Source organism: Tupaia chinensis, unplaced genomic scaffold, assembly GCF_000334495.1.
Source record: "Tupaia chinensis unplaced genomic scaffold, TupChi_1.0 Scaffold000402_1, whole genome shotgun sequence".
Lineage (NCBI taxonomy): Eukaryota > Metazoa > Chordata > Mammalia > Scandentia > Tupaiidae > Tupaia > Tupaia belangeri.
The window spans coordinates 1,764,555-1,790,551 of NW_006159904.1; the positions used below are offsets into that span (position 1 = coordinate 1,764,555).

The 25,997-nt window shown below is 38.4% G+C and overlaps 1 protein-coding gene and 1 pseudogene across 1 annotated transcript in view; one reads left to right on the top strand and one right to left on the bottom strand.

Annotated features, from left to right (window-relative positions):
* The window catches only part of TRPC4 (transient receptor potential cation channel subfamily C member 4), a 227,990-nt gene that overhangs the window by 21,458 nt on the left and 180,535 nt on the right, over positions 1–25,997 (bottom strand). Inside the window, exons 6-7 of the mRNA XM_027774091.1 lie at positions 9,680–9,993; positions 2,281–2,476 (exon numbers count right to left, since the gene is read on the bottom strand). Of these exons, the coding sequence (XP_027629892.1) occupies positions 2,281–2,476; positions 9,680–9,993 (510 nt within the window). The remainder of the gene's footprint in view (positions 1–2,280; positions 2,477–9,679; positions 9,994–25,997) is intronic.
* LOC102498367 (E3 ubiquitin-protein ligase RNF13 pseudogene) lies at positions 23,930–24,740 on the top strand (annotated as a pseudogene).

Below are 25,997 nucleotides of genomic sequence, written 5' to 3' on the forward strand. Positions count from 1 at the left end.
GATGACTAAACCCACCTACCAATTTCTAATCAACAGTTAAAACTTAGCTTGAGTATCAATCATCTCTTCTAGGAAGCCAGCACTGACTCCAACCCAGCCTTAACCTTTTTCTCTCTCTACCCCAAGTCGAGGTACTCTTCTTTTGCTCTCTCCTAACAATCTCAGGTTTGTTTTTTGCAATATTGAAATTATTTCTTGATTTTTTTTTGTCTCTAATCCTTTACTTTGTCTCTTGAAAGCAAATTTTATGTATGTGTATATATATATATATATATATCTGTAAAATCAATAGGGCGTCTGGTGTATAGTAAATACTTGATCAATGAACAAATGAATGAGTGGAAAGCAGACTCTATGATGGCCTGCACGACTGTTTCTGCTTTTCATCAGTTACACCTTCCTCTTTTTCACACTTTACCTAGTGACCCTGAGTTAGGGATAGCAGGGCAACGGAGAAGGCTATTCCACTATTGCGGGACAGATGAAAGTCAAATGGGTGGTATGTTCATGCCCTATGGAGGCTTCCTGCCCAGAAGGCTTAGAGGTACACCTGTCTCAGGTCATCAATACCTCCTCTTCTCTCAATAATTTTAGAGTTTGGGCTAAATAAAAATAGAGATTCTCAGCTCTGTAATGCCATTCCCTAGAAAAACACACTCCACAAAGAAGCAGTAAGAAAATATAATACTAGTCTCAAATAATGTTCTCTTCTTGATGAAATTGGAGCATTTAATGTTTTGCTGGATCTAAATTGTTGGCAGCTTCTCTATATCTAGCTTGATAATTAGAGGCTTTCTAATTTGTTGTTGTTTTGGAAAATAGAATCCACATTTTGAAAATGTGCCTATTAGGGGAATACAAAGCTTCAGAAACAAATATAGAGAGACTATAAAAATTCGAATTGTAAGATGCTTAAACAAGGTACCATGCATTCACAAGTTGAAATATTCCCCTCCATATTCTAGGACTTAGGTATAGCTAGATAAATTATTATGTTTTGGAAATAGTTTTTCTCTGTGAATCAGTAAATAAACATAATCTATTATCATGTTTATATAGTTTTCAACAGATAGCTGTCTCACAACAAAAATTTGTCCCCGTAAAGACAGTCTAAGTAAAATTCAGAGTGCTGCTTGACAAAAGTAAGAGTAATAGAACTTGAGAGGTTTAACTATGACTTCAGATACAATATAATCATAGTTATTTATAGAGAAAATGGCAACCTATAATTATGTTTATAAAATGCTCCTTATCTAACATATAACTATAAAAGACTTCAGAAATATATATCATTCTAGTTTGAATTGCTTCATTGCCATAGCTATTGGCCATAGGTATGATTAATATGTATATGTGTTCAAGTGGATAAAGGGCTTTATCTTTCTTGTTCATTGTATTTCTAATTTTTAGAATAGTGTCTGGCAAAAAAGTCTGTACTCACTATTTGTTGAATGAATGAAAAAATAAGCTAAATTGTTTAGGGTCCAAAGTTTCAAATAAACACAAATTATCATATAGATTCTCCTATAAAATTCTAAAGTAATTCTATATTGCTTACGTTTTTAAAAACTGATAATCTTGTAGTTTTTCCCTTGACAGATTGGCCTCTGGAATATCTTTTGAATCTTGCCAATAGACATAAATTTGCTTATATTGGGAAGGCAGGTTAAATTAAAGGACCATGAAGAACCTACTAAGCACTGCTTTGAGTTGAGTCGCCCGTCTTTAAAAGTCATACCTCACTTACTGCTTGCCATAGCCTTTGAGTGCCTGGCAAGACATATTTAGTTAATTTTTTTTATATCAAATGTTATATGACAAAACTAGATTAATTCTTGCCATATGGTATAACATTGCTCCAATTTTTTTTTTGAGAGGTTTTTGCTATAGGGCATGTGTTACTTGCCAGAAAGACAGAGAGAGACAGACAGAAAGCGAGAAATCACCCCCTGATTGTGGACACGCCACATCCCTTCTCCTCCATTCTCCTCTTGGGATCTTGGACACACATGCACATGCACCCGGTGTGAGTTTTAAGCCTCTGGGTCCGGGACTTGAACTGCGGTCGACTACATGGGAGTCCAGCGACATAGCCATTATGCTAACTGCTGGTCCCACATTGCTCCAATTTTAAAGTAAACCATTTAGTTTATAATTCTGGTCTGTCTCATCAATAGCCAACTTTGGAATTGATTTCTTATGATACTCAGATGAAGTAAAACTAGAAACAACAACATGTTCTAGAGGAATAATGAATTAAAATAAAGTTAGTTAACTTACAGCAATAAGTTGGTAAGAATTGTTCATCATAGCTATCAGCATGTTGAGTAGGACAACCAGAGAGATGACATTGTATGTCCCAAACATGGTGGCACCAACAAACTCAGTGAATTCATGCTGTGCTTTGACATTGGTCACATACAAATTGATGAGCCCAAATATGGACCAAAACAGGGACTGGAGTGTCTCAAATAATCTGTAATAAAAATAAAATGACATTAATAGCTATGTTAACAGAACTGTTATACATTGAGATATAACAAGCAAACTTAGCACTATTATGTACATTTGACTAATTTAAAAACACATATCAATAGTAAAATTTTATTTCAAGACAATCACAGAATTAAACCTAATAAAATAATTAAAGAAAATCGTACTCATCAGCCTGGCACAATGGTATAGTTAGTATTCCCAAGGGTTTGGAAAGTTACATTTAGTTTTCTAAGGCAAGGGGTACCAAATGTGGCACCAAGCCTGTTTGGGCATGGCCACTGAGTAAGGAATATTTTTTTCTTTCCCAAATGGTTGTAAAAAAAGGAATCAAAAGTAGAGTGATATCTTATGATGATGTGAAAATTACATAAAATTCACATTTCAATATCCATAAGTAAAACTTTATTGAAACACAGCCACACTAATTCAAGTATTATCTATGGTTTCTTCGGTGCCACAACAGCAGAGATGAGTAGTTGCAACAGAGAACATGGCGCCCAAAGGTGAAAAGATCGCCTATACATGCCTTTCCACTGAAAATTTGTGGATCCCTGTCCCAGGGCATTGAGTGTTAGTTAATAAACAATAGATCCTAAAACTCAGGCTTTGATAAATGGCAATTCTTTTCCAAACTTTGCTTTTGGTCATATGAACATTATACTTTTACAATACTTCTATTATATATAAACTTGTAATTAAAATTTCACATAGTACATCCTATGAAATGGCCTCTAAATGCTTAGATAATAAAACTTGATATATATATATATTTTTTTTAATTTCAGAAACATTTTATTCATTCATGCCAGTGAGAGAAGTCTGATGATTTTATTGAAAACAAAAGAAAACAAAACACAAACAAACAAAACCACAAAACTTCCTTCACTTGCTTAAAACAATGGGATAAAGCGAGGCACCTCTGAACACAGAGAATTGTTTCAATGGAATCATTATAATACATTAATATAATGTAATATAATATAATGCAATGTAAAAGACAAAGCTTTTACATTCCTTACTAAATGATAAAATAAGACTATACTTAAATTATAGTGTAGAAAACAAAAGCTTTCTTAAGTCTGATGTGGTGACTAAGAAGGTAGGATTTCAGTCTTTAAAGAGATTAGCACTAGATTGGAATGACGTTGTAGGACCAATTAGTCATGGTTTTTGGTAGCCCTCAGCCCCAGGGACACTTATGCATACCCTTCAGTGGAGCAGTGCCCCTTATGTAAGTCTCTGGGGCTCATCACCCAGATCCTCAATAGACTTGGTCAGTCACACTCAAGTGACCCAAGGAGAGACAGTTCATATGAGGGCCAGATTTCCTTTTTATGAAAGTTTACCTTAGAAATATCAAGATAATGACGGGACCAGCAGTTAGCGTAATGGCTATGTTGCTGGACTCCCACGTAGTTGACCGTGGTTCGAGTCCCGGACCCAGTGGCTTAAAACTCACGCCGGGTGCATGTGCGTGCGTGCCCAAGATCCCGAGAGGAGAATGGAGGAGAAGGGATTGTGGTGTGGCCATCCTCCCTCGTAGGTGATTTCTCGCTTTCCGTCTCTCTGTCTCTGTCTGTCTGGTGAGCGCATGTGCCCTATAGCAAAAAACCTCTTAAAAAAAAAAAAAAAAGAAATATCAAGATAATGAGGTAGCTGCCAAAAGGTGCAGAGATGATAGGGATTATGACATGCTAATCCCTGTAATTATGGGATATCAAAATTGTGAGATAGCATAAACCAAGAAGCAGAAAAATGGGGATGAAGAAAAGAAGTAGTAAGCAAATGCTGAGGAGAATATGCATGGAGCAGCTAATCACACTGATGCTGACATACAGAGTAAAAATTTCATGGCCCAGTACTATGTCAACTCCTTCACTTCCAGAAGCTAGGACTTGTCTCAGTTTTGTCCTTGTTAAAATCAGCCCTCTCTTTGAGGATCAAAAGGTTGTCATCCTGTGTACTGCCCTTATAACAAAATGCTTGTTAGCTAAATAAATCGTGAATTTCTGGTCCATATAACTAGGAGAAAACTAAATATGCCTTTATTGACATTCAGGATTTACTTTTCCCAAATGTGTTACTTTTAAAAAAGGTAAATTATTTCATATTTTAATTGCACAATTAATTCTAGAATACAAAATTTAACTGTTGGTTTATTTTTCCAGAGCTGTTAAATGATAGAATGAACAAATTTTTATAAAGTAATAAGGGCACTGATTTGAACAATAACTATCAGATTGTGATTCCACAACAGAACATTATGCACTGTGTAAGGAAGTGATGTAGTCTCTTTAAATTATTGTTTTTAAATTTAATTTTAAATTTTTTATAGAACAAAAATTATGAAATTTGTATTCCCCAACCAAAAACTTTACATTCTTTTCTCTGTTAAATGTTTCTTCCCTTGGACCCTCCTGCCTACCCCCTACTATCCACTCTACCCTCCACTCTTCTCTCGTTCAAAGTTGATGAATATAGTGTACTTAATGTTGAGTAAAGTGAGGCAGACTATGAAAGAGACACACTATATATCCCCACTTGATATGTACCAAATGTCTGTACTCTGACAAAAATGGAAAGAATCAAAGATATGATAGTAGAAAGGATGAATGTAGGTACCAGAGGTTATGAATGCTTAAGGGGCAACCAAGATATCTGATTCCAACAATATTAGAGAAAGTTAAATATTATTTAATGACACTGAAAAAAATTTCTCAGGAAAAAATAAATTTGTCTCAAAGCTATAAATTCTTTATTTTTAGTAAATTTAAGAACAATTTCTGAGAATGTCTTTTGGATTTAATGTTAAAAAATATTGTTCTTTTTTTCCAGATAGTATATGTATGCACTCTGAGTATGACATATAATTCGGCTAGTTTTCCCCTGGTGCAAACAGAAATATAAAGAAAGTTACAGTTAAATAGTAAAAATTATATAACCAGTAAACATAAAATTTTACTATGTAAATTTCCTAACAGTTTTTTATTAAATGTTCAAATAATAGCAATGATGGAGATAGGTTATTATGGCTGAATGGTACTTATTTTCTTCTGTCTAAATAAAAATTACTAATTTATTAGAAATATTAATAAAATCTTTTTTCCCTTGGTTTTTGCCATAGGGTGCAAGAGCTTAACAGAGAAAGATACTGAGAGGGACAGTGAGAAATCACCCCCCCCAAGAAGGGATGGCCACACTGCGCTTCCTTCTCCATTATCCTTTCAGGATTTGGGGCATGCATACACAGACACCCAATATGATTTCTAAGCCACTGGGTCCAGAACTTGAAACGTAGTTGGCCATGTGAGCCCAGCAACTTAATCACTATAAAAATACTTGGAAAAATATTTATTAAACATTTAAAATTAGAATTTAAAACAGAGGAAATTTAAAATAAAATGATACTTGGTGATTAACCACAGATTTTATTCTTTCTTTTATTTTTCTTCTTTACATGAGAAAAATCAGTAATGAGATTTATAGAATAGTTTTACTTAACTAAAATAATTAAAATATATTTATTTGTCAGATGAATGATGACCCTGGTATGAAGGTATTTTAAATTAGTTATTCTTTTATTAGATGGATATTTGAAAAATCAATCTAGATTAACATTTCAAAGCTATATCTCCCAGAAATGTTTTGAGCATTAATTATACTCAAACCTATTGAGACCAACATTGCCCATAAATTTAAGGATCATTAGTTGCATCACATCTCAGAATGTCTTTAGAGGATTAATGTTTTCTTCATTCTGTGGTGAGATAAGTAAAAACATCCCAAGATAATGCCACAACTTAATAGACACTTTGAAAAAAAACCCAAGTTGAAGATTACATTCTAAGTTTGTATGGGTTGACCTTTTATTTTCATAAAGATAATAGCATTTTGTCTATTGGCCTTTGGAAATATTTCTCAACTGCCACTTTATGAAATTAGCTTGTTCTCTAATACACTAGAGAAACTGATCAGTAAAAAGGTAATGTATCCCACAGTTGTGGTTTTCTTCTATCCCATGAGACTGAAATGATGAGCAAACATAAATGAATACAAGAGTCATCTGAATATTGTATCTTTAATATATAAGCAAATGTAATAGTAGGATAAATAAAGATGAGCCATTAGAATGCCATTCCAACAAACATAAAAGAGCTTTGCTTGGGGCCAGCAGGTGGCGTGGTATTTAAGGAAATGGACACTCCCAAGTGGCCAACCATGGTTCGAGTCCCAGACTTAGTGGCTTGCCTTCTCCACTTTCCCTCTCTCTCTCTCTGTCTCTCTACAGTCAAATTAAAATAAATGAAATAAATAAAATTAAATAAATAATTCTTTTGAAAAAAATCTTTGCCTAATGAAATATTACCTGTTACGAAGCCTGTGCCCTTCTTTTCATACGTGAGCTTATATTACCTGTTACAACGCCTGTGCCCTTCTTTTCATACGTGAGCTTATTTCCTAGATTACCATTTCAGTAATGAAACATTTGGTATCTTTTAGTGACAGGTAGTTCCTTCTATGTTAATGAGAAACAACCTGGAAACCTGCAAAAACTGCAAAGAAGTGTCCCTTTGCTAGTGGGAAAATGAGCAGAGAAACATGGAAGACATGAATTCCAGTTTATTACTTCCAGAGCTCACAGTCAAGTGAGGATCCAAAAAGGAGGGGCTCTTAAATTAAGGCATCGTTAAGTGAGGAGGAACCAGGAAGCCGAGAAGAGTTGGGTACCAGAACTAGAGCTTTTCCCTAACTGAACAGGACCTGGGAAGTAACACAATTCTAGGAGCTGGTGAAAGGTGTTTTTAGAAGACAAAGCATGGAATCAAAAGGAAATGGAGGCAGACATAGAGAGGACGGTCTTGGCAAGCACTTTCCATCAGTATATGCAGTACAAAGCAACCAGGGAGTTGTGAACATGGAGTGTGCAAAGGGGCTTTCCATCAGAAATGCAGGCCAGTCAGCAGACAGATGATAACCAGGAGGTTGTTAGAGGCAAAATTCTCGTTCATGAAGGGACAGGTTGGTGGAATCTGCCTATGGTAAATCCCTTGTCTTAGCTGCCCTAGGTAAGCTAGCAAATTAGAAACCACAAATCAGGGGTAAAAGTTCAGATTTCAAAACTGAACCACCAAAGACCACACTAGTTGCAAGAACGACCTATAAGAGGTTTCTTTGAATTCCTGTTGCCCAGAATCAGAAAAGAGCAAGAGAAAGATGACAAGGCTAGGTCAGCTGTATGGAAGAGCTGCTGCTTACAAACAGAAGAATAAGGACCAGCACATGGTGCCTGGGTTGGTTATATTGCTGGGCTCCCACAAGGCCGAGAGCAGTTCAAGTCCCAGACCTGATGGCTTCCAATTCCCGCCAGGCGCATGTGCATGCGTGCCCAATATCCCAGGAAGAGAATGGAGGAGAAGGGATTGTGGCATAGCCATCCCCTAAAGGGTGATTTCTCACTGTCCCTCTTACTGTTCCTGTCTGTCTCTCTTTCTGACAAGCACATACACCCTAAGGCACACACCTTAAAAACAAACAAAACCAATAGAATAAAGAAGCTGATAATAGGGGATTAAATGACAAAGGGAAACTGAGATGACTTGAGTTTTCTTTATGATCCATGGTTAGTATCAAATATTATTTCTGAAAGGAGTTGAGGTTGCCAAGACTGAGATGAAAATTTTATGTGCAAATAAGCATATAATGATTAAATAAAATGGAGCTTCAAATATTGGAATCAAAGATAAAACAGATGTGGAATTATACCAACAAGAACATTTAGCTGTAAGTGATTTAGTTTATGTGAAACTTTGGATTTCCTTCCACTTGAGCAATTGCTGTCCTCTCTTGTATCACATATAATTCCAAGATGACCCATGAATAAGGTCTGACTCTTAGAATCACCTCTGAAATTATGCTATATTCATGTGAGGTTACTGTAGCGGAAAATCACCTAGCCTTTTGGTTCATCTGCTAATCAACAGTCCGTCACAGTGGAAAAGAAATGAGGTCCATAGGCAGTATTCTGTGTGAGCTGCACAACCATTGCATGCAGTGCTCATGAGCTTGTGCTGCTGGCAATCCTGTTCATGAGAATCATTAGCAGTGGCCAGCAGAGGTTGCTTATTGCTCATCGCATATAAGCACACAGAGACCTTTGCAAGCATAATAGTAATGGCTAGCTTGAGCCTGAATTTCCACTGTGGATAATTTTCAGACACTTAGATTTTTGTCTAGGGAACTAGACAATAAAATAGACATATGAAAGACTTCAGTGCCTTGATGGCTGGCAGGTGGCGTGGTGGTTAAGAGCACTGGACTCCCACAGACTGACCGTAGTTCGATTCCTGGATCTGGCAGCTTGCTTTCTCACTTTCCCTCTATTTCTCTCTCTTTCTCTTGCTCTGTCCCTCTCTGGTCAAATTAAAATATAATTAAATAAATAAATAAAGTGAAATAAGAATTATTTAAAAAAAAAAGATTTGTGTCTATTCAAAGCAGGTACTCAGCGCCTGGAAACCTAAGGAAACATTAAAATAGCCTTTGGATTTTTGAACATGATTGGTTTTACATATATCCTATCTTTTTCTTTTTTCTTTTTTCTTTTTCTTTTTAGGTTTTTTACCATAGAATGCATGCACTTGCCAGAGAGGGGGAGAGAAAGAAGGCAGTGAAAGGGTATGTAAGAAATCATCCACCAGAGGAATGGCCACATTGCCATTCTTTCTCCGTTCTCCTGGGATTTTGGCGATACATGCACATGTGCCCCATTTTCAAGTTTGAGACTGGGACTCGAACCACAGTTGGCCATCTGTGAGTCCAGTGCCTTAACTACCATGCCACCTGTTGTTCCCCGTAGACTCTATCTTTTAATCACTTGTAAGCTGCCAGTAGTACAAAAGTTTTCTATTTTATTCCAAATTTATAACAATGTCTATACCTTTCCTTTAAGGGATCATTTAAAAGAAAAAATTATTTTACCAAAACTTAAATAAATGTACCAGGTTTTCTTTTTTTTTTTCCCCCAAATGTTGGTAAGATTCATGTCTATTCAAAGTCATGTTTTCAGCATTAACTTAACTCCCCATTTCCTTTGCATCCTTTTGCCATGAATTTTTTAAATTCACAAAGTGGTATACTCTAAATTCTGCTCAATATTACCAGTAGAAACGGTGTGTCAACTTACGTTGAAAATGCATTATTCTGCTTTTCGCATCGTATGCCTTTGCAGCTTAACCCTTTTGTTTCTTCGTAATAGAAGTATAATTGGTTTAGGCCATTGGCAAATGCTAGCAACACAAGGCAGTATATAAACAGAAACTTTAAAATGTCCAGGAGCATTCTTCCCAGAGATATTTGTAGAGGTCCCAGGTGGGAATTGGCAGTAAACAGTGAGATCAGACGCAGGGAACTGAAGATGTTTGCAATAGCAAATAAAGCCTCAGCCACCAGGGTGGGGTGCCACATGTCCCAAGATTCTCGTGGATTAAGAGCACTGTACTAGAAAAAAAAAGAAAAAGAAAAAGAAAAGAAACAAAGGGAAAGTAAAACAAACACATGTGTATGAATATGTTAAACTCAAACCCAGGATACTTTTTCAGGTAGATCCAGTTCAACCGCTTATTGTCAGGAAGCTGACGTCCTCCATGATGGTGATGGTAGCGGCCATGTGCATGCTCTATGCAAAAATAAAGGATTATTCATTTTAAGTGTAGAAGCTTTCATCAAAGTGACCTTCCAGGTCTGAGGTCTGTCCTCGTTTATATTTTTTTGGTAATTATATCTGTCCTTTAATTTTCAAAATAAATAAATAAATAAATAAGAATGAAAAACAAAGAAAAGCGTTGTGAGTATGTCTGGGGGGAGGATCTAATGTTATGCCGAGAACAGAGAGAAGCAAGTTATAAACAAAACTTAGTAAATTTCAAACAAAATAACCAACGATCTTACTTACAATATTTGACACTCTTGTCAATTTTAGAGGAATACATTTAGGATACAAATTATAAATGAGTGAGTGAAAGTTCTTGGCTCTTGCTATGGGAATAGTAATTACTAATATGCATAACAATTAGTGTTTTGTATTTGTATATCCTCAATGTAAATACTACCTAACCTAGACATCGTTCTGTTGGTAACTAAATTATTAACTTTTTAATTTTTAACGTGTAGAAATGTCATATTTACCTGAATATTACCAATAAAATATGTGAGTTGAGAAAAATATTTGCTACTTTAAACTTTAACCAGCAATTATTTAAAAATTAAGACAATTAATTAACATGTCAGCTTTGAATTATCTTGATATTCAGCTACATGAAGAGTACAATGATATTTACCCCTTTCACTATTGAGATAAACTTGTATCCTTTTTAAAAAATAACCAAATATGCTCTTTGAAATATTGTAGTATGAATACCCATAATTAAATCTACATTAGAATTGAATAGCAAATCAAATTCTCTTCTTCATACATAGAACTGAAAAAATATGTCTAGACAACAGGCTCTTTTTTCTAATGATAATGTGAGAAAAAAAGTAAGTCCTACTTCTGTATGATTCCCATCAGAATATTTTCATTCTTTTTATAGTGCATTTTATAAAGAAGACCTTTACAAATGTTAATCAATTAATTCTTCTTGAAGCTAATAGATAGTATTTTTAATTTCCCTGGGGACAAAATGCATCACAAGCTCCTGATCTTATTCAACACTCACACTCTTGCTTGACTGACAATGTAAAACAATCAAGTTCGAGCTAGAAGAAAATTATTTTCTATTTTTAAATCCTGATAAATGTTCTTGAGCATTCCCACGCATAACTTCAAGATAAAATAGCTAATGATTAAAGATGCAAGGAGAAAAAGTTTAGATGTTCTTCGTATTCATTATGACAAATATCAGAGAGTTTAGGGTGCCGAATGCTACCCAATTGTCTCTGCTTAGTCCCTCACAAACGATGCCAGCTTTTCCTTCAAGACCCAGGTCCCATTCTCCTTCCTTCCTCACTTCTCTCCTCAAAGACATGCACTTCTAAGTAGAGAACACCCCCCGGTATTGATGGACAATTATATTTCTTTTTAAAACCTTACTATGGCCTAAGGCTATATCTCAAAATGTAAAAAACATGAAACAAGAAATATTTTTTTGGAGAGGTTTTTGCTATAGGGCGCGAGTGCTCACCAGACAGACGGAGAGAGACAGAGAGACAGAAATCGAGAAATCACCCCCCAGGGGGGATGGCCACGCTGCAATCCCTTCTCTGTTCTCCTCTCGGGATCTTGGGCACGCACGCACACGCGCCTGGTGTTGAGTTTTAAGCCACCAGGTCCAGGACGTGAACCACGGTCGACTACATGGGAGTCTAGCAACATAGCCATTACACTAACTGCTGGTCCTGAGAAATATTTTTTAATGAGATAAAGAACTTGGTTTAAGAAGAAAGAAGAAGGGGAGCAGCACTGGACGTCCACATGGCCAACCACAGTTCGAACCCTGGGCCTACAGGTTCACTTTCTCACTTCTCTCTCTTTCTTTTTCTCTCTTTGGTGACCACGTGTGCCTTATTGCAAATTAAATAATAAAAATTAAATAATAAATAAATAAATAAAAATTAAAAGAAGAAACAAAAAAAATTAAAATCTTTCTACTTAGAAATATTATTTCTCAAACTAAATTCTAAGAAAAATTCTAAGAAAAATCTATTTTCCAGAATATAACATTACAGAGATCAATGAATAAATGAACTTCATATTATGACTAGAACGCACTCATTTCCTGAGTTTTTCAGCCATACGAAGAATACAATGATACTTCCCCCTTTCACTGTTGAGATAAACTTCTACTCTCTTTTTTAAAAAAATAACCACTATTGTTAAATAATTACTATTCCCATTAAATAAAACATCCTCCATAAAGTGGGCACTCAAGTCATATTTTATCTACCAAGTATTCATAGTCCGATGAGACAAGCAGCACAAGTCATTATAATAAAAATGCTTGAGGAGATTTTAACACAAAGTTCTATGGGAATAGAGAAGTGATTACTTCTGTCTGAGATCTAGAGGCTCCTATGCTGTCAGAGCCTTCAGAGTCCTTCCCATCTGGTGGCCATGCAGTGTCTTGCTCTGTGTCAGCCGGCTCAGGGCAGCTGCATTTAGAATGCGTCCTCTGTGTGCGAGCCCAGCTCTACTCTGAACCTACTGCACAGTGACTTCTTCTTAGTGAATTATTTCAGCTGGAACTCACAAAAAATCAGAAGTACAAATTATGAGATGCTAAAATCGGCACCAGTCTAATTTCTCCAAGTCGTCTTCAGAGACTAGCACTTCCGGTAACTGTCGGGAAACAGCACTGCAAGAATATATTCACGTCATGGTCAAGGCTTTCTGAGCAAGACGTGGCTGGCAACTGGGATAAAGGATGTCTGAGGAAATTAAAGATAGAGACCTCCAGAGAGACTTAGAAGTTCTCCCCTGGAGCCATCTGCTTACATTCTCAGGGTAGTAAACCTAAAAACCTTCTCCCTAGGCAGAATTTATTTACTGTAGAAAGTGAAGGTCTTTCTCCCCCAGGGGTAGGGTGCGCAGTTGCTCAGCTGCTCCTTTTAAGTTCCGAGACAAGGGATTTCTGAGATCCTCTCCTGTGGCACAACCCCCTGTAACCCAGAGTACATCTGATTGTTGTCACGTCTCCCTGCCGGCGACTGTGGCATGGGGACGGATGCCGTGACTGCTATGTAAGTAAATAATTGATCTGTTCTCTGATCCAGAAAGCTCATTTCCTGTTAGGGATAAATAGAGCTATAAATATAGATTAATTATTTTATTTTATTCTTTTAAGTTTTGCTTCTTAAAATTTTCTCTTGTCGTTCACATATACATTTTCTTAGGCTTTTAAATAGTCATCATTTTATGAATTAATTAAAATTATTTTTACAAATGTGATGTTCTTTGAAATTGTAGAAAATAATCCTTCAGTCGTTAAATATATTTTCCACAGCTCTTATTAGAAATGTAAACCTTTAGACCAGCAGATGGCGCAGCAGTACGTGGCTGGACTCCTACATGGGCAACTGCAGTTTGAGTACCAAGACCGGTAATTTGAAACTCAGGCCGAGTATGTGTGCCTAGGTTCCCAAGATCCTGGGAGGAGAATAGAGGAGAAGAGATTGTGGTGTGGTCATCCCCTTGGGGGCTGATTTTTTCACTTATTCTTTCACCGTCTCTGTCTCTTTCTCTCTCCTGTAAGCACATGTGTCCTAAGGCAAAAACCTCTTAAAAAGAAAAAAAAAAAAAAGAAAGAAAAAGAAAAAGAAATTAAAGCCTTAATTTGAATCTGTAAAATTTTCTTTGACTTGTTTGTCTAAAAATTACTTTTAAAAATTTATATTCATTTTGCAGCTTTGCACATTTGCCTTCAACATTTTGCGCTGCCTCTGATCAGTATCTTCTGCAAGCTCCTCCATTGCACCTGCCCCATAAATGTTGAGTTTGTTTCTCAAATTCTTCTCTTCACATGCTATCCACTCTCTTTGGATGTTTTCCATGATTTAACTGTCAACAATGACTCTCAACTCTCTAAGAGACACAGAGAGTGAGAGACAAAGAGAGAAAGCACTGCCCCTTCCCCCCCACCCCCAGCAGTGAGGGGATGACCATGCCTCAGTCCCTTTTTCTCTATTCTTCTCTTGGGATTTTAGGCAAGCATGCACACACGCCTGGGGTGTTTTTCAAGCCCTCCTGCCTAGGATTTGAACTGTGCCGTTGGCACGTGGGATCTAGACACCCTAACCTCCATGCTGTCTGCTGGCTCCAGTCTATTATTTTTCATTCTATTGTCTAGTTGACTTTTCTTTTTGGATACCTCATAGTAGTTTCAAACACACAGACGGAGAATGAAACTCATCACCCTTTTATTTTCAAACTTTTCTCTTTTTGCCTATTTTGTAACTGGTCTCCCTGCCTTGAAATTTATCTCCTCCATTATCTATTTTCCCCGGGGATGATCTTTGAAAGGAGCCAAGCAGACCATGTCACCTATTGCCTAATGTTCTTCAGTGACTGCATTGTCTTCAAGATGACATTTTTATTTCCCAACAGGTTGCATGAAGCCTCTGGAATCTGCGTTCTGACTTCCTTTTAAGGCCGACCTACCCGTTAGGTGCCTAATGCTTGGCTCAAGTCTTCAGTACTGATCATTTGCCAAATTAGCTACTCATTCTTACCAAAATGTCTTCCCATAAATATAGGGCTCTTTTTCTGGAGTGAATTTAATTTAGAATTATTTTGATTCTTCTAGTTGTTATTCATTCACCAAATATATGCTGACGGCCTGCCCACGTCTAGCATTATCTTCAGGGTTCACTGTAGTGATTAAGGGAAGGTACAGTCCAAGGCATACGGGCTTACAATATAGTGGAGACAGACATTATCAAGTATTGCTAACCCTGCTTGTGAGAAATACTCCGTGACTGCACATCAGTAGACAACAGGGTCCTACCGACCAGAGCTGGTAACTCCATGTTGCCAAACAGTCTTCGAAGGAGGAATGAAGGGCTGCTTTATACACCTGTGGCTCTTCCAGGGTAATTTCTGCTTTCCTTGTTCTCTTAAGCATCTGGGTTTTTGTTTGCTATTTTAATTTTTATTTACTTATTTATTTTATTATTTTAAGAGAGATTTTTGCTACAGGGCATGTGTGCTCACAGAGAGACAGAGAGAGAGAGAGAGAGAGAGAGAGAGAGAGAGGAGACAGAAAGCAAGAAATCACCTCCTCCCCCCTCCCCTGGGAGTGACCACACTACAGTCCTTCCCTTCCTTGCACCTCTTGGGATCTTGGGCACACACGCACACATGCCCATCATGAGTTTTAAGCCACCAGTTCCAGGACCCAAACCATGGTCAACTACTTAGGAGTCCAGCAATGTAACCATTACACCATCTGCTGATCCCTTAATTTTTTTTTCAAGATTTTTCCCCCCCCCCGGAAAGAGACAGAGATAGACAGAGTGAGGGAAAGTGAGAAATCACCCTCCAGCAGGGATGGCCATACTGCAATCTCTTCTCTTTTATTCTCTTTTATTCTCCTCCTAGAATTTTTGGCATACACATCAGGCATGTTTTTTTTTTTTTTTAAGCTGCCAGGTCTGGGATAAAAATGTGGAGTCAGTACGCCTTAAAGGATCTATAAAGGCCTTAACCACCATGCCACCTACTAGTCCCAAGTATCTGTTGTGGTGGTGGTGGTGGTTTTTCTATGCTTACCATAGTTTAATTTTATCTCAGGCCTTTATTTTAATTCATATACTTTCTTAGAGAACTGCTCCTTTCGCAGATGTAATACAATATGCAGTTTGGGATTATTTGTCAGTTTTTCATGTAAGGAACTGAGACAGAAGACAGACATCCTACAAATACAGTTAGGGTATAGGTCCAAAATGAAATCACAAAACAGCTAAGTTTTAAGGAGACAAAGCAGTTCAGCTGCTTGTTCAGAGAGACCTCTTGCGACGACAGCTTAGTAATTGACACAGGCAGCATAACTTGGACCAAAAACAAAGACTTTTTACAGATCCTACAGCATTTCAGGAAGAGGATAAGATAATGATCCCCCTCCCCCCCAGAGAGATTTTTGTTATGGGATGTGTGTGCACTTGCCAGTGAGAGAGATAGAAAGCAAGAAATCACCGCCTCCCCCCTGGGGCAGGGGGGAGATGGCCATATCAATCCCTTCTCCTCTCAGGATTTTAGGCACACACACATGCACCCAGCAAGAGTTTCAAGCTACTGGGTCCAGGACTCAAACCAGGGTCAGCCTTGCATGAGTCCAACTATGTAACCACTATGCCATCTACTGGACCCTAGATAATGGTTGTTATAGCACAATGCTTCTAGACAAAGAATCTCCTGACTATGGTATCTACTCCAAAATTAGGAAAATAATTATACCCATCCAGCAGGTGCCCCTCCCCACCAAGAGGGGAATGCATGCACAAGCCCCACCTAGAATAAACCTGGACAAGGCCCTTTGGACTCAGATAATAATAATCTCCTAGCCCATTTCCTCTTTGGCAACCCATTTTCCAGGACCTCTCCCTTCTTCTTGGAAGCTCTGTTTTTCCTTCCCTCTCCTTCAATAAACTCCCGGCTTTGATCAACCTACTTTTTGTGTCCAAGACTCTAATTCTTCCTCAGTGTGGGATAAGTACCCCTGTCCCACTCTGAGTGCTGGGTCCCATCTCCCCTGCATCCCCATGTTCCTGTGTCAGAATAATGTCTAAAGCATTTTCAATTGCTGGACATCTACTAGAGTATTTTATGTATAAAAGGAGCATAAAAAGCTCTCTCAAGAGAAGAATGGTAGACATATTCAAAGGCATGGCGATTAAAGAAGTGGAATCATTTTTAGAAATGGGAGTAGCTTGTACAACAGGAACACAGAGGGTTTAAGGAATGGTGAGGTAACTCTAAGAGGAAGCAGGAGCCAAGTAATGAAGATCTTTGCAAAATTGTTAAGAAAGGAAGATGGATTAAGCTTTAATATCATAGCATAAGTTTTTTGAATGTAGGAGAATATACGCTAGTTCATCTTTAGAGGCAGCTTAGTCTGATATACACTTCCAAACATCATTACTTGTAACAACTGAAATGAGTAAAAAATTTAAATTGATTTAAGATGAAAATACTTGTCATGTGACATTAAAGAGAAAACATTTTAGTGTTGGTATGTATTTTACAAGGTGAAAGAACAGGTCTGGCAGATGGGGCTGCCTTATTTAATAGGCCCATTGCTTTATCTATTCTCTTTATACAAATGTGTTAGATAATAAAGAAGTGAAAGACAATTGGAAGGGACAATTTTCTTCTGTAGTAGATGATTTTAGAGTAAACAACTAAGATTCAGATCTCTATAATTTTCTGCCATGGAACTAACATCTAGCTTAGAAAATTCCAAACTTGGAGTACACTATAGTTATTCCTAAAATGGAAAAAACAATATTTGCCTCCTTTCTAGCCGGTAATAGAAAGGATCAATAAAATAAACATAGTTAAAATTGTTTAGAAGAATGGTGCTAGAAAAATTCATTGTGACTTAAAACGACTGTTTTTATCCATAATCATTTTAATTTTCGAAAATATTAAATTACACAGTGGAAAAGGTATAGACATTTAAGCATTTCTGCTAAATTGCTCATGCATGTGGACAAACATGAGAGAAGTTACAGAAAAAGGGCTGGGTAATATTTAGGAATAAGCCAGCCCTAATGAAGCTGAAGTAACATTTTATAATTATGCCCCAGGCATCAACAATCTCAGATTAACTAACACCCTTTCCTCTTGAGGATCCAGCAAATTAAAAAAAAAAAAAAAAAAAAGTCTACAATCCTTGACCTGTAAAATGCTAATGAATCAAAGTATTTGAGAAGGCATCACAAAACCTTGCATGTAAAGAGGAAAATATGTAACTTATAAATATTTTTGTGTTCATTTTCTGCACGTGATAATGATGTTGCATTGTATATGAAAATTCAAAACAACTACTTGGTGCTTATCTTAGGTTCTCTTTATGGCACTAAATGTCTACTGATTTCATCTTCACAAATATTCTATGGAGTTTGATTATTCTTATTCTTATTGCTTTACAAAAAAGAAACTTGAGGCATAGCGTAACTAGCTCCACATCACACAGGCGTGGAATGGTATAAGTAGTAGTCCTGTCTTGGATTCAGAGTCCAGACTCAACCATGGCCAAGGTTAGAAAGAGGAGAGGGGATTGCAGCCTGGCCATCCGCCCTGGGGGGTGATTTCTCACTTTCCCTCTCAGCTCTCATCGATTTTTGTCTCTCTCCCCAGTGAGTGAAATGGGCTCTCAGGCAAAAATCTGTAAAAAAAAAAAAAAAAATGTAAAAGAAAAGGCAAAAGGTCCTTTAGTGTCTGCTTTTAAAGAGCCCCCTACAAGTGGATGAATTACAAAGGGATGGATGGGATGGCAGAGGCTGAATTATGCAGACACCTTTCCCCCAGGCTCCCTGCTTCCTTCTCAATTGATTCAACTGATATGTTGAAGCCCCCCAGTGGGTATTTGGAAATGGTATCCTTGGGAGGTCATTAGGTTTAGATAAGGTCATGAGGGTGGGGCTCTTCCCCTTAAGAGGAATAGAGTCCTTACAAGAACAGACGCAGCTTCTGTTCTCTTTCTTTTCCCCTCCATGTGAGGACACAAGGAAGTGACCCCCTATCTATAAGCCCTGAAGCGAACCCTCACCAGAGACTACCCATGCAGAACACTTTATCTCAGACTTCCCGTCTCCAGATGGTGAGCGAGAAATTTCTACCGTTTAAGCCACCCGTCTATGCTGTTTCATTGTGACTGCCTGAGCTGACTAGTACAACGGGCCAATTAAACAAGGTGGCCTCTCTGCCTGACCTGTTCTGAGAGCTTCTCTCTCTGAACAAAACAACTTCAAAAAGATTTCTCCTTTTGAGGGATGACACAGAATTTTTGGCTTAGTTTCACAACTTGGCTACAAAGTACCAACACCAGGAATTTGTTCCATTTATGCACCTTCAGAGAAGATGGAGAACCTGCACAACCCAGCAGAGGTCCTCCTTAGACTCCTTTGGTAATCCTTCCTGATGCAGAATAGGTGAGTCTACTATTTACTAGGGAGCTTATGTTGATAGTTCTGAGGTTAGAAACAGGGACACTAAAAATAGAGTTAGGATAGAGGTTTAAAATGGAATCACAAAATGGCTAAGTGACTAGCAGCTCAGTGATTGACCTTTAACAAAGGCTTTTTTCCAAGCCCTACCACATTTCAGAAAGAGGTAAGTTGATGGTTTTTATGCTCCAAAGCTTCTAGACGAAGAATCTCTGGACCTTATTACCTACTCCAAAATTAGGAGAATAACTGGACCTACCCACATGCCACCACACTCCCCTACCCCTGCGCTGCACAAGGAGACTTCATGCACATGCCCCACCTAGAACAAGTGTAAAGGAGGCCCTTCCTGACTAAAATAAAAATCCTCACTTCAGTTCTTCCTTGGCAACCCATCTTCCAGGATCCCTCCCTTCTTTTTGGGAGCTCTGTCTTTCTTTCCCTCTCCTTCAAGAAACTCTCTCCTTTGCTCTACCCACTCTCTGTGTCCACATCTCTAATTCTTTCTGAGCAAGGAACGAGAACCCCTGTCTTGCTGCGGGTTCGGGGCCTGATCACTCCTGCACCTTTGCAGTCTTGTGTCAATTCTATCTGTCTCTACTTCATAATTAATGAATCACCCCATCTTCTGGGTCCTACATCTTACATTTTTCACAAATTCAACCTTCTATCCTTTTCTTCTAGGTCCACTGCTTTATTTCAGGCATTCATCATCATTTGAATCATTCTCTACTTCAATATCATTAGTGGCTCTTCCACGTGTGTAAGGTAGAATTCAAATTTCATTGTAGGATGTGAAAAGGCCTTTCCATCTTCATGATCTCATTTCTAGACTCATCCCTGCCATGTCTCAAACTCTGCTTTATATACATTTGACTTTTGCACACTGTGTCATTTCTCTCTTGAATCTTCATGCCCGTTCATGATCATGATGGCCGTCCCCGCACTCTGTCCTCTGTACACGCTCATTCTAATACAATCGAGTTCCTTCCTTGATGCTCCCTGTTGCAGACCTCACCACATTGTAAAGTCCTTGTCTACATACATTTCTTTTATATCATTCACCCATGAGATTCTCAAAAGCAAAGGCTATATCTCAAGAATCTACATTTTAATTTTTTTTTGAGAGGTTTTTGCTATAGGGCGTGTGCGCTCGCCAGAAAGACAGAGACAGAGAGACAGAAAGTGAGAAATCACCTCCCAGGCAGATGACCACGCCACAATCCCCTCTTCTCCAATTTCCTCTCGGGATCTTGAGCACTCATGCACACGTGCCCGGCGTGAGTTTAAGCCACTGGGTCTGGGACTTGAACTGCAGTCGGCTACATGGGAGTCCAGTGACATAGCCATTATGCTAACTGCTGGTCCCCGAGAATCTACATTTTCAACAATCAGAGCAAATTGTTTTTTAACATGTTCCAGCCAATAAATACTTTAGATTGAATCAGTTGATGGATCCACTTTATATCTGCTTGTCTTACTTATACTAGAAACTGTTTTTTACACTCAAGTAAGGTACCATTTCCTAAGTAGTAATTCATATGTTATTATAAAGTAGTATGAGAAAAATGGAATGTTAGAAAAAAATAAAGTAAGGGAAGATAAGTCACAAGTCAGCATGGTATCACAAATTCCCATGGTCAGTGCTGCTTTAATTATTATCATCACCTTGCAGAAAATAAAATTGAGGCCTACACTAAGTAAAGTGCCCTAAATTACTGTGGATATACTAAAGGCAAGGGGGAACCCAGAGCACAAGCTATTTTTAAACTTAAATGAAGTTATATAGTAAAAATATTACAGACAGCAAGTTCAGTGGAAAGAGGAGAAAAATATGGGTTTCAAAAAGGAAAGTGAGGGACCAGCAGTTGGAGTAATGGCTATGTCGCTGGGCTTCCATGGAGTTGACCACAGTTCGAGTCCTGGACCTGGTGGCTTAAACTCATGCCGGACGCATGTGTGTGAGCGCCCAAGATACAGAGAGGAGAATGGAGGAGAAGGGATTGTGGCATGGCCATTCCCCCTAGGGAGTGATTTCTCACTTTCAGTCTCTTTGCCTCTCTCTGTCTTTCTGGCAAGGGCATGTGCTCTATAGCAAAAACTTCTCCAAACCCCCTCCCCCCAAAAAAAACAGAACAACTAATGATTGGCATTCTGTAACAGGCATCTTAAATATACCAATTTGGGGCTGGGAGGTGGTTGGTGGTATGGTGGTTAGGGTACTGGACTCTCACATGGCCGACTGTGGTTGGAGTCCCAGAACTGGCAGCTTGCTTTCTCACTTTTCCTCCCTCTCTCTCTCTCTGGTCAGATTAAAAATAACAATAATGGTAGATAAAATTAAATAGATCTTTTAAAAAATAGATCTACCTATTCACTTATTTCTCATGCCAGTAGTCTAAATTAGAATTTATTTTTATTATTTAATAAATGAGAGAAAAGAGAAGAAACAGATCCAAAGTCACTGAATTAGTAGGTGATAGGAAAGAAATGGGTCTAAAGACCAAAGTGGATGCCATGAAATACACCCACAAACCCAGACATACACATAGTGCTAAGAGCAGTTCAATCAGAAAGAACATTTTATCATTTATGTTTATAATCATAGCTGGATTCATTTGACCATTATTTCAACAAAGTACATATTTCCTGAAGATTCACATTCCTTAGGCTCATTGTCATCTGTAGGAACTGTTGTGCACTACTGCATCCCCTCCCCCCTCTCTCCTCCTTCCTCTTTCATAACTTGGTATGAGTGGGCTTAATTCTAAACAGAAACATTTCCTGTAATATAAAGAAAGATGTTTAGATTTTAATACCAAAATAGATATTATATGTGCAGAATTTATATTGGATTATCCGAAAAGTCATGATGCATTTTTTCTGTTTTTCACAGGTCATTTATTTATATAAAGGGCAAAGATCAATCAATGATATATTGCCCATTTTGTTCTCTAACCTTTTGCCATCTTTCAGTGAGTTTCATAATTCCTCATTCATAGAGGGGCCTGGCCTGTCTTTATTGGTGAAAAACTGAACAAGGTGCTGATTTACAACCTCATCTGAATTGAACATTATACTACTAGAGGAGTCATTTTATTATTTTTTAAAGAGCATTTTGCTCTAGGGCACATGTGCTCTCAGGAGAGAGAGACAGAAAAAGTGAAAGGGAAAGTGAGAAATCATCCCCCATGGGGCAATGGTCAAATCTCAATCCCTTCTTCTCCATTCTCCTCTCAGGACCTTGGGTACACACACACACACACACAGCGTGATTTTCAAGCCTCCAGGTCCAGGACTTGAATCATGGTTAACCATAAGGAGTCCAACGACATAAACACTGCTGGTCCCCGCTCAAGGAGTTTTGAAGAGAGTGAAACAAATGGAAGATTTATGGCTCAAGGTCTGATGAGTATGGTGGGTGTGGCCATACATTCCGGCCAAGCTCCAATAATTTTTGACAGGTGATCAAACTTGAAGGTGACCCCACATTGTGGTGATGGAACACAACTCCTTTATGATTAACGAGCTCTGAGCTCTGGATGTTTCTGGGTGGTGGATTCATTCAGACTGTCTAATTGCCTAAAGTACACACTTGAATTGATTGTTTGGTTTCTTGGTAGGAGCTCAAAATACAAGACACATTTAGACTTAGACTACACTCAATTAGACTTAGACTACACTCAGTTTACAAAAATATATTAATGGGGTGGGGGCAGACAGTGGTATAGTGGTAAAACATGATGCCCTGTGAGGCTGACCCATATGGGAAAGTTCCAGGTTTACATCTGGAGACCTTCCTTATTAGGCCAGGCACAAATGCCCATGATCCAGGGGTGGCTGGGGCTGAGAATGTATAATGGCATGAACACTCTGTTGGAGATACTGTCTTTCTGCTTGTTTGTCTTTCTCTCATGGAAGAAATAAACAATAAACATTTTTGAAATGTTTGTCTTTCAATAACAAATCAACCTTAGCTTACTATAACTTTTCTAGTTTATTAACTTTTAAGTTTTGTTTATAACTTTCTGATTTTTTTGTAATAACTCAGTTTAAAACACAAGCACATTGTATAGCTATACAAAAATATTTTTTCTTTATACTCTTATTCTGTAAGATTGTCTCTACTTTTTTTTTTTTTTTGGAGAGCTTTTTGCTGTAGGGGGCGTGCACTAGCCAGAAAAGACAGAGAGACAGAAAGGGAGAAATCACCCCCCAGGGGGGATGGCCATGCTGCAATCCCTTCTCCTTCATTCACCTCTCGGGATCTTGGGCACGCAAGCTATTATATAAAGAATCATTAGATGGGACCAGCAGATGGCATAATGGCTATGTTGCTGGACTCCCATGTAGTCAACCGCGGTTTCAGTCCCGGACTCAGTGGCTTAAACTCAGGCTGGGTGTGTGTGCGCGCCAACTGCTAGTCCCTCCCCTACTTTTAAAATTAATTATTGAGACCCCGCTCCGACTCTGGGCTGTGGGGGTCAGTGAGGATAGGCAGTTATAAAGTCAGGGTAGGAGTTTCTGGACAGCGACATGGCCAGCCAGCCTGTTTGTGTTCCGGAGCCGGACTTCCAGGATAATTTTGAAAATGCATCTCAGACTTGATGACCTTCCAGCAAGATTTGGCTATAGACTTCCAGCTGAAGGTCTAAAGGGTGTTTTGATTAACTCAAATCCAGAGAATGCCTGTGGACCCATAATGTCTCTGCCATTAAAAGACGATTTGGCACTTTCATCATGTTAATTAGAAGACTTGATTGTAATTTTGATATAAAGGTCTTAAATACTCAGAGCAGCCATAGTTCACAATGTTGATGCCCATGACCTCATTAGCATGGGATCCAATGACATTGATGTGTTAAAGAAAGTTGACATTCCATCTGTCTTTATTGGTGAATCATCAGCTGATTCCTTGAAAGATAAATTTGCATATGAAAAAGGGGGCCACATTATCTTGGTTCCAAAGTTTAGTCTTCCTCTGGAATACTACCTAATTCCCTTCCTTATCATAGTGGGCATTTGTCTCATCTTAATAGTCATTTTTATGACCACAAAATTTGTCCAGGACAGACATAGAGCTAGAAGAAACAGACTTCATAAAGATCAACGTAAGTTCCCTATACATAAATTCAAGAAAGGAGATGAATATGATGTATGTGCCATTTGTTGGGATGAGTATGAAGATGGAGACAAGCTCAGAATACTTCCCTGTCCCCATGCTTATCACTGCAAGTGGGTAGACCCTTGGTTAACTAAAACCAAAAAAACTTGTCCAGTCTGCAAGCAAAAAGTTGTTCCTTCTCAAGGTGATCCAGACGCTGACACAGATAGTAGTCAAGAAGAAAATGAAGTATCAGAACACCCCCTTACTTAGACTTTTAACGTCTGTCAGCACTCAGTCCTTCGGAGTGTTGTCAGAATCCCACTCACATCAGAATATGACAGCATCTTCAGACTATGAGAAAGATGACAATGAAGATGCTGATAGCAGCGATGCAGAAAACGAAATTAATGAACACAGTGTTGTGGTCCAATTGGAGCCTAATGGGGAACAGGATTGTGACACAGCAAATACTGTTTGACCTTGATTGGTTTATTTCCCTTTAACACATTTATTTAGGTATATACTTTGATTTTTTTGCTCCCTTCAGAGATTTCTGTAGACATAACATTTTTTTAGTATTCTACAAGTTAATCAGATTGCTGAAACAGGCTTTTTGACCCAGTATTTAACTGCAGAAATATACTTTATTTCACTAGTAAGTAATTATAGACTGGTTCTATAACTCAAGCATCAAATAGGTTCTTTTGGGATGAAATATAGCCAAAACATTAAAAAAAATCCTCAGTTACCTTGCAAATAAGACCTAGATCACAGTATATACATGCTTTATGTACTATACAGGAGGTCAGTGCTGCGGCCATCTATCATGAGCTAAGTCAACGCCCACCTCCATGAGATTACCTAGAGTTGAGCTGGAATATGTTTGTTCTGATAATTCCTCAAATTGGCATCAAAAGGTAATTTAGCAGCTTTTTTCCAATCAGCACTACAAAGAATCTCAAAGCTGTCTTTTTTTTTTCCTACTCCCAAGCAGTCTTAGACTGACGGGAATGGTCTATACTAGCAGAATGCAGAAGGGTTTTTTTTTTTTTTTTTTTTTTTGAGAGGTTTTTGCTATAGGGTGTGTGCGCTCGCCAGACAGAGAGAGACAGAGAGATAGAAAGCGAGAAATCACCCCCCAGGGGGGATGGCCATGCCGCAATCCCTTCTCCTCTATTCTCCTCTCAGGATCTTGGGCACGTATGCACACGTGCCTGGCGTGAGTTTTAAGTCACCGGGTCTGGGACGCAAACCACGGTCGACTACGTGGGAGTCCAGCGACATAGCCATTACGCTAACTGCTAGTCCCAGCAGAAGTTTTTCTTTAAAGGTTTTTAATACAATAGAAGTATGTACAAATTTTACTCAGCTAAAATAATGTCTCTGGACTTCACATACTGTATTTCAGTATCCGTAAGAGTTTTTTGTTGTCATTGTGATCAAAGTAAAAAGATACCGCATAAAAAAGATACCACATACCAAATTTCAGCAACTGTTAATACTTAGATTTTATACTTCTTATAAAAAGCATCTTATGCGGGAACCAGCAGTTAGCATAATGGCTATGTCGCTGGACTCCCACGTAGTCGACCGCAGTTCGCGTCCCGGACCCGGTGGCTTAGAACTCACGCCGGGTGCGTGTGCGTGCATGCCCAAGATTCCGGGAGGAGAATGGAGGAGAAGGGATTGTGGCGTGACCATTCCCCCTGGGGGGTGATTTCTCGCTTTCTGTCTC